The following is a 9,452-nucleotide window of genomic DNA, read 5'->3' on the forward strand; positions in this document are numbered from 1 at the left end:
TGATTTTTAATTCTTCCTATGTTCAGCCTTTTTTTGTTCTTCAGCGTGTTGTCGTGTCTATTATCGTTGCCTGTCAATTAGGAAAGGAGAGAGAGAGAGAGAGAGAGAGAGAGAGAAATCAGACTGATGTCCTCTGAGGGAGTTTCATTTTCCACTTTTGTGCTCCTGTGACGGCTTCAAATTCCAGCAGCTCAAGCACCTTCGTTCTATGCCTTCGAAGGCTCTTGTATCAATGAACTCTTGCGTTTTTTGTTGTGTGTGTGTGTTTAGAGACTTAGTAAGCGAGTTCTATGAGGAGGGTGATGGCAGAGACGACCACCCCGAGGCCCAACACTATGAAAGCGCCTTGTAGATGTTCTAGGTTCAATACTCCTTTACCTCGAGCCTGTGGAGATGACAAAACAAATACATAGATTAGTGGACTGATAGATAGATAGACAGATAGACAGATAAATAAGTAGGTAGATACACCGATAGATATTGTTTAAAGCGTCAAGCTGTAGGGAAAGAAAAATTGGAGAAACAAATGATGGAAAAAACACTGAAACAGGACAGCACTTGTGTGTGTGTGTGTGTGTGTGTGTGTGTGTGTGTGTGTGTACTTTATCTCTTATAATAATTTTTGCTTTAAGTTTTCATTTTCTAGTTTAAGACTTTTTTTTATGAAAGTTAGCAACCAATTACACATTAGTTACACAACAAAACAACTCTTATCTGTATAATAATTGCTACCATGATTACTAACATGTCAAATGTTTAAGTGGAATGAGGCAACACGAATCCATAGAGTTTTACAGATACTGAGAAGAGGTCTGAGTGGCTGAGATATTTTAGGCTGTATCTCGAATATTTTAAATCGAATGCTTCTATAAGTATGTGTCAATCCTGTCTCCATTAACCCTATCATGGTCGGGAATACTCTAGTATAACATTTAACGTAACCCCAGATTATTTTATTCAACTAAGAGTGAGTCATGAGAGTTTGAGCTTGTTATACTCTCTTCACTTTAACTTGGTCCAGATTTGCGTCCTTGTGCAGCTTCTTTCTCGTCGTTCAGTGGTAGAACGAGACAATACCCCTTCGGTTCTACATCCGTTCCATACCACTTCTGCGTGACTAGCATCATACTCTAGTCTCTATCTATTGCCATAGCAGCATAAAAGATGGAGAGGTGACATTTTTAGGTCAGGTTAAAGTAAAAGGAGTATGGTACTATATTGCTTTTATTTTAACTTGACCTAAAGTTGTCATCTCTCCATCTTCAGTCCTCAGTTGTTACAATAAAATTAAAATATGATGATGGTCACAAAGAAGTGCCATGGAAACGATGAACAGCTAATTTATCGTCTTTTTCTTCCTCTGAGCCATGTGAAATAAAATGCAAAAAGTTGAAAGTCTGAGCCAGGTTAAGGTAAAAAGAGTATAGTATTTGTAGTCCCAGGCTCATCTGAACCTTAACCCAGTGGACTGCAGCCTGGTTACCCATCTGCAGATCATCAGCCTCTTTGTGGTTGGGGGGGAAGGAAGGGAATTAAGGGACGTTCATCTTACTAGGCAGCGGAGCCACTCAGTCATATCAACACAATCACGTGAAGGCGTCTCCCTCCAACCCCCTTTGTGTTATATGGGTAAATTACATCTTTTTCTCACTGATGTTGCAAGCCTCGTAACTCTTCTTCATAAGCGATTTATTTCACTCGTTACATCTTAACATCCTCATGTCACCGATGCAAATCATGACTAACTGAAAAAGCTGTAAGCTAACTGCAAGGTAAAATTAAGGAGAACTGTGCAATATAAACTCTTAGGGAAAAAGTCTTTAATGTTTCTTACGCCAGTGAGAAGCAGGACAAATATCAATGCCGTAATTAAGATATCAGGCCCATGCTTAACTCAAGGCCGAACTTCAGCCAGTGAGACATCTCGTGTACAACTAACAAATCTTGTGAAAAAATTGCTAAGGAAGAGTTACTGTGATGCTTCCTTTGCCATCTAAAACACGTAAAAAGTAAGATAATGCGCTATGAAAAAGTGTTACGAAGCCTCCTATAGAACAAAAATGCTTCTACCGATTCCCAAATCATGGGCGAACTTTGCCAGGGAGACTTCCTGTATACAACTAATTTGCTCGCTCCAACACCAACTTTGGTCACAGTTTGGACCCCCGACATATGTACCTGAGCGAAAAATTTATCGCATCAGCAAGAAATGGGGGCAGGGGTCGGGAGGAGATCTGTCTACAACAGTAGCGAACTATTTTGAATATTTCAGCCAATTTTGAAGTTATAGGATAGACACCAGTTTGGAAATATTATAAAAATCCTCATTTATATTCGTTTCATGGACAATCAGTAATTTCCAATAGTTTTTTTTCCGTAAATCGAGGAAACGAATTTTTATAAGGCAGATTAGTGTAACAGCCGGCGGCGCAAGTAGTAACTGTCTAAGGTTGCGTGCGTAGCGCAGCAGTATTTTCCGATGATTGCTGAGAGACTTGGTTTAGGAAGTGTGAGGGAATATTTTTGGTGTAATCTAATAAGTTCTTTTTAGTATTTTCAGGTCAGGAAATCAGAGGAAGATGACAAGCCACATGAGACAATATTCAGCACTGCCTGACTTCCTTGCTCGCTCGCTAGAACATGTTCCACACTTTAAGTGTGGACGCTATTACATGTTAAAACTTATAATTAAATCGCTATGGAAGAGGTGCTACGAGTCAATTACGGGCAAACTTTTTTCCCAGCAAGCTACCGGTGTGCAAATAATAAATCTTGGAAATAAATCGCTAAGGAAGAGGTGCTACGACTCACTTGCGAACTTTTTCCCAGGAGGCTTCCGGTGTGCAGTTGATAGATCTTGGAAAGGATGCCGGTCTCCAGAAGGCGGATGAGGTTGTCTGAGATGAGGCGGGTGTAGGGGGTGTTGCGACGCAGTAACCAGATCATAAAGTTGTTGTATATCTGTGGAAGGAGGTACACTATACCACCAGCTGTGTGTCTGTGTATATATATCTATTTATCTATCTGTCTGTGGGTGTAGGGGTGTTGCTACGTATTATCCAGATCATAAAGTTGCTGTATATCTGTGGAAGCAAGTACACTATAGCACCAGCTGTGTGTTTGGTTCTTTATCTTTGTTTCTTCTTGTTTGTTTATCTGTCTATCATCCCGTGGGTCTGTGTACCTATCTATCTATCTGTCTAACTATGTTTATCCGTCTATGCCTGTATAATTCTGTCTGTCATTCTGTATGCATGTCAACCTGGTTATCTGTCTATCAGTCTAAATGTCTTTCTTATTGTGTGTGTGTGTGTGTGTGTGTGTAAAAACAGTCCATCTATCAATCCCTTCATCCTTCTGTCTGTGTGTTTGGCTGTCTGTGTATCTCTACACCACCCACCTGCTCTCTCATAATATAAGTATCCCGAGTCAAATTCTTGCGATGCTGCGTGAAAATCAGATAATCAACAGGGCAAATCAAAGTATGCGTCCTCTGCATCACCAGCTCCAGTGAGGCAGCATATGGATCGTTGAGGGTAATGTTGGGGTCGATGTATAGCCTCCTCCCCAGTTCGGCTAGGATGGGGTTCTCTGAGCTCCTTAAGGCGTCTGGTACAAAGCTTCCATATTCGTACATCACGGGCCTGGAGAGAGAAAGAGAGAGAGAGAGAATCATCATGAATCATCATTGTCATTGCCATCATCATCACCTTTACCACTCTAGACTTTCCTCACTCCGTCATACGATCAAAATAAAAGGAACCGACTCTTTTTATTCTAACTTGGCCCAAAATTGTCATCTCGCCATCTTGAATGCTGAGTTGTAGCAATAAATTAACCTTGGAAACTGATACTAGTCACGAAAAAGTGCACTGTAGTGTCGTTCCATTGTCTTCTGCCACTGAGCTACGTGAAACATGCTGCAAAAGGGCCTAAATCTGGACCAGGTTTAGGTGACATAAGTATAGGTAACAGGTGTCCACAGTAAGGTATGGAACATGATGGAGTCGAGTAGCTCTTGATATGAAATAAAATTGAAGGATATTAAACACAAATTTTATTCTAATTCACCATTTTCTCTGTAGTTGCACGCTTTGCCTTGATTTTTTTTCTTTTGCTTTCCATTAAAATAAAATAAGCGGATAGTGATGGGGCAAGGCTCTAATTCTCTCGTTTTCCTGAACTTCAGTCCTCTGGATTCTGTATGCTCTGGTGTCGGCTAGCCTGTCATTCTCAGACTAATACGTTGTGTACATATCCATTATCTGTACCAACTATGAAAAATTATTTGACTATCTTACTTTCAGATGGAAACACATTCTGTCAATTTCTTCCTTCTCTGGAACCTCCATTCTAGTTAATTCCAGTGTTCACCAGCACCTTTGGCTCTCGCACATATCAGTTGATCACCGTGGTGAACAAACCTGTACCTTTTCTATCCCTAATGACAGAGCAGCTTGTACTCGCACAGCACCCTACCTGTATCCCTGACCCCCTTTCCTTACAATTAACCCTTCTGCTTGCTCTGTCAATCTTTCCTCTCCGTTGGGCTCCTCCAACCACAACCTTATCACCTTATTCAGTCCTATCGTTCCAGGAGGGCCTGTGGACCGTTCCAAGAAGAGGCAGCTTTGGCACTTTGAAGCTGCTGATTGGGAGCCCCTCGGGTGGTACTTCTATGATTTTCCTTAGAATGATTGTTGCTTCCATGGCCGAGAGCCATCTGAGTTTGCCTCGCACATTGTGGAAGTTGTTCTCTCGGGCATGGAAACAGACATTCCTTTCCTTTATTTTTTGACTAAAACAAAAAAAAAAGTTTAATCACGCTTGTTCTAATGCTGTCAACAACAAGGAGAAGGCCTACAAAAGATACCGGAGCTAATGCTCCCTGAATCTCGCCTCTGTTTTATCTCCGTCTGGAACTGTGCTAAGTCTGTTCTCCACCCTGCTCAAAATAATTTCACTTCTACAAAATGCTCTGAATTCTCTCACTCCTTCAGCTACCTTATCAAATACCTTTCCAACAACTGTAATTCATCTTTTTTTTCCCCCTCCTTTCCTCTCTGGTGACTTTGTAGCTGTTTCTTCTACTGAAGAGCAGATTTCAGTGCTCAAACTCTCCCATCCTAATCCATCTTAGATGATTTTGGTACTGCTCCTCCATCTCCTCCACCTTTGACTTCCTGATGACTGGTACTGAAATTTCTTCAATTGATATACTCTCTGTCCTTACTAGTAACAGTACAAACGGCCTGATGAGGTCCTTCCTGTTGTCCTCAAGAACCGTGCATCTCTGATTACACCCTTCCTGGTTAAGCTCTTTCCCCTTTGTCTGTCAACCTGAACCTTTTCTTCTTGCTGGAAGTTTCCTCACATTCAGATTGTCCTTAAAATGGGTGACCATTCCCAATCCTCTAACTATCGCCCAATTGGTTTAACATCCTGTAGTGAATCTATTTTTAACAAAAACCTCCATGCACATTGCATATCACAACAGTATGCATTCCTCCAGGCAGGTTCCACTGGCGATCTTCACACCTTCCATTCAGACTCCTGGTCATCCTCCTTTCGGGACTTTGGTGAAAGCTTTACCATAGCTCTTGACATCTCAAATGATTTCGATTGAGTTTGGCATAATTCTTTAAATTCCGAAATGCCTTCTTACGATTGCCATCCTTCTGTGTGTGCCTTCATTTCTAGCTTCCTCTCTGGTCTTTCTATAACTGTTGTTGCAGACGACCACCGATCTTCTCTTGGAGCTTTCAGTAGTGGTGCTTCTCAGGACTCTTATCACCAACTCTCCTCCACTATCTAAGCCAGTGGTTCCCAAACCGGGGGCCATGGCCCCCTTGGAGACCATATATCAGAATGTAGGGGGCCATAGCCTGAACCGAAGGAGTTTAGCGAGTAGGTACTCGGTGGAGAGGAATTTAAAAGATACTTCCCAGATATCCAAAGCCTAACTTCTCGGCTAGTAAGGTTCCCCTTCACTGCTCCAGTGACATGCTTGCCTGATGACAATGATGATGCCCAAACTGAGCTGTTGACACTTCAGGAGGATTCAGGAGCCAGGATGAAGTTTGAAACTGTATCTCTCACAGTATTTTGGTCATCAATGGCAGCTTCATACCCAAACTTATGTGACTTGGCTTTTCGCCACCTCCTACCATTTTCATCAACTTATTCATGTGAGGCTGCATTCTCTGAACTGCTCCACATTAAAACGAAACATCGCAACAGACTTGAAGTGAAGCATGACCTACGGTGTGCTTTAAGTGAAACAAAACCAAGAATCAAGAAGCTTGTTGATAATCTGCAACAACACCCTTCACACTGAGTGGAATGGGGATTCAAATGAAGGAAAAATGAACCTGGTATGAATGTTCAGAAGCAAATGGTCTGGGAGGAGGTGGGTGTGTCGCAATTGAAGGCCATGGTTGTGGCAGATAATTATGACTCACTATGATAGCATATCATTTCAGAATTATAAAGTTATCAGATTTGTAAGATTCAAAGATCAGATCAAATTGCGTGGGATTAATACACTTTTCAATCCAGTGAATTTTTTTTAATTGCTGAATCGGCTTTTTGCAATAATGCAATTTTTAATTACTCTAAGTATGGATTTTTTTAATGTGCAGTTTATTATTCCTTTAGTACCATTTCAATAATTATATAAGATTCAGCTAAGATAAAATACATATTTCTTTATTAATACTTAACCAAAGAGAAAATAACAAATGGAATCAATAAAATTACAGGATTTGCTAGAGTGATTTTTATATGGACATGATGAGTGTAGGACTGTAGTGTAGACAGTCACTGTAGTCATGGGTTATGGTTGGGGAAGGGGGGCCATGGACAAGGATCATGTATGAAGAGTGGGTAACGACCAGAAAAAGTTTGGGAACCACTGATCTAAGCTGTACATCTAACACTATCCGCTCATGCACAGATGACTCGACCTTTCACCTTTCCATCTGCATCCCTCAGCGTCCATCTTAGCACATACTTCTACAAACACCGGACGAGGCTACCCCACACCTAATGTCTGACTTGGCTTATATCTCTGATTTCGTAAAAGTACTCTTGTATGCCTCTAAAACCCAACTTCCAACCTCTCAAAATCATCCGCAGGAATATGTCTTACTTTTTAACAATATTCATCTCAATCTTTCATCATCTTTCAACATACGTGAGGCTTCATTCTCGGGATTTGGCTTCGAAAGATTATATTACCTGTCTTGTAAAATCTACTTCTAGGCGATTAGGTATGCTAAACCGGCTCCATGCCTCCTTTACCCTTGTACAGTTGTTAATTATATACAAGGGTTTTATTCGTCTCTGTGTCAAGTACAGCTCTCATGTATGGGGAGGCTTTCCACATACAGCTTTTCTCAACAAAGTAGAGTCAGAGGAATTTTGTCTCTAACTCTCCTCCTCTTACTGGCTCCCTGTAACCTCTGTCTTTCCACTGCACTGTTGCCTATTTTCACCTTTCTGTTGCTACTTTAATAGTCGCTGATCTTCATAACTGTCTCTTTGCATCCCCCCCCCCACCTTCATTTCGGCGGACACGTAGCACCCGTCTAGCAGCAAACTCATAATTTTCTCTCAAATTCTCTAATGCATAAGCTAACCTTTACTCCAAGTCCTTCTTGTGTGTAACACGTCAACTCTGGAACTGTCTTTGTATGTATTTCATACATGCCTATGACCCCCAGTCTTCTAAGCCCAATGTTCTCTATTGCTCCGCTTGCTCATTAAATCAATCCTTATCATCACCATCATCATCACCACAATCACAACCACCATCATCATCACCATCATCATCACCATCATCATCACCACAATCACAACCACCATCATCATCACCATCATCATCACCATCATCACCACCATCATCACCACAGTCACCACCACCATCATCATCACCATCATCACCGCCGTCGCCACCATCATGATCACCATCATGACCACCATCACCACCACCAACATAACCATCATCACCAACATCACCATCATCACAATCATCACCTCCACCATCAGCACCACCATCATCACCACCATCATCACCATCACCACCGCCATCACCACCACCATCATCACTACCATCCCCATCACCACCACCACGATCATCACCACCATCATCATACTATTTTATTACTTTCATGCCATACCTGAGGGACCTGGTAACACCTCTTCCCTAGCGATTTATTCTGCCTTTTACCCATTAATATCATCTTGTATGTTATTGTTGTAAACTATGTCGACATTGAAGCTTTATAAATAATCATACAAGTCAGTGTTAAGATATAATACGCAAAATACAGGGTAGTCCATATGTAGCGCTCCTCTTACACCTCGCCGGGCCATTTCTCGTGTGCTGTGGGGGCGGCTCAGTCATCGCTATATCCATCCTCCATTATTTATTTCCAACCCCCACTGTCACGCCCACGCCAGCAGACTGAGCCATCCCCGCAACACAATAATCAGATGAGTTACTTGTGCAGCGCTATTTCCAGACTACCCTCCATAAAATCCTCCAGCCAATATTTAGTAAACTGTGCGTGTTCAATTTTGCCAAATATTTTCGTTCTTTTCCACTTTATTTCACGTAGCTCAGTGGTGGAGTTTGACAGAACTTTGGCAATGCATCCTTTCCATAGCACTTCTTCGTGATTAGCATTGTATAAAACTTAGACATATAAGAGTATATAGACCTTGCAAAATGTCTAACGTGAGAGAGAGAGAGAGAGAGAGAGAGAGAGAGAGAGAGAGAGAGAGAGAGAGAGAGAGAGACATACATACATACAGACAGAAAGACAGACAGACAGACAGAAGCTTACAAATCAACTCACGTAAGATGGGATTCCGCCAGATCTTTCACGGTCTCAAGTTTGGCAGGGTAGACGGGCACTGTCAGAACGACTACGAGGTTGCTTGTATACCCGGCCGCTAAGATGTCTACCGCAATCCACCACACCACCAACCACACCCTCGCCCACCACACTGTTATCTCCTTATCCGGCATGGACTGTCCTATCAACCCAGACCCTACCTGCAAGAAGAGGGAGAAGAAAATAGCGGTGGTGATGATGATAATAATAAAAATAATAATAATAATAATAATAATAATAATAATAATAATAATAATGATAATGATAATAATAATAATAATAATAATAATAATAATAATAAATTTGATTATAATTTGCCTTCTTGATTTTGAGATATTCCGGTAACACGCAGATGCACAGACAGACACACAGACACGCACACGGACTCAGGCGGTTACACTGTCGCCCCACTAAGGGGGCTATAATAATAATAATAATAGTAATAATGAGATTATGACGATTATGGTAATAATAATATAGTAACCAACAATAATAATAACAATAAAATTAATAATAATAATAATAATAATAATAATAATAATAATAAAAATA

General features: G+C 41.1%; 1 protein-coding gene across 1 annotated transcript; it reads right to left on the minus strand.

Annotated features, from left to right (window-relative positions):
• Positions 1–274: 274 nt before the first annotated feature.
• On the minus strand, positions 275–9,060 carry LOC145398000 (ionotropic receptor 40a-like). Its single transcript, XM_080270968.1, has 4 exons — positions 8,862–9,060; positions 3,401–3,644; positions 2,812–2,961; positions 275–385 (listed from the first exon to the last, which is right to left on the minus strand). Exons 1-4 carry the CDS (start codon positions 9,032–9,034, stop codon positions 275–277), a joined length of 678 nt encoding a protein of 225 aa, XP_080127094.1. The 5' UTR covers positions 9,035–9,060.
• Between the last annotated feature and the right edge of the window lie 392 nt (positions 9,061–9,452).

The sequence above is a fragment of the Coenobita brevimanus genome, chromosome 44 (genome assembly GCF_032717465.1).
Source record: "Coenobita brevimanus isolate Jiangsu-jjx chromosome 44, ASM3271746v2, whole genome shotgun sequence".
In the NCBI taxonomy this organism is placed as follows: domain Eukaryota; kingdom Metazoa; phylum Arthropoda; class Malacostraca; order Decapoda; family Coenobitidae; genus Coenobita; species Coenobita brevimanus.

Excerpts from the sequence above, each read along its gene's own strand:
- LOC145398000 (XM_080270968.1), bottom strand. The coding sequence starts at position 9,034 with ATGCCGGATAAGGAGATAACAGTGTGGTGGGCGAGGGTGTGGTTGGTG. Across the intron at positions 3,645-8,861 it reads CTGGCGGAATCCCATCTTAC|GCCCGTGATGTACGAATATG; the intron begins GTGAGTTGATTT and ends TTCTCTCTCCAG. Across the intron at positions 386-2,811 it reads TCCTGGGAAAAAGTTCGCAA|GCTCGAGGTAAAGGAGTATT; the intron begins GTGAGTCGTAGC and ends TCATCTCCACAG.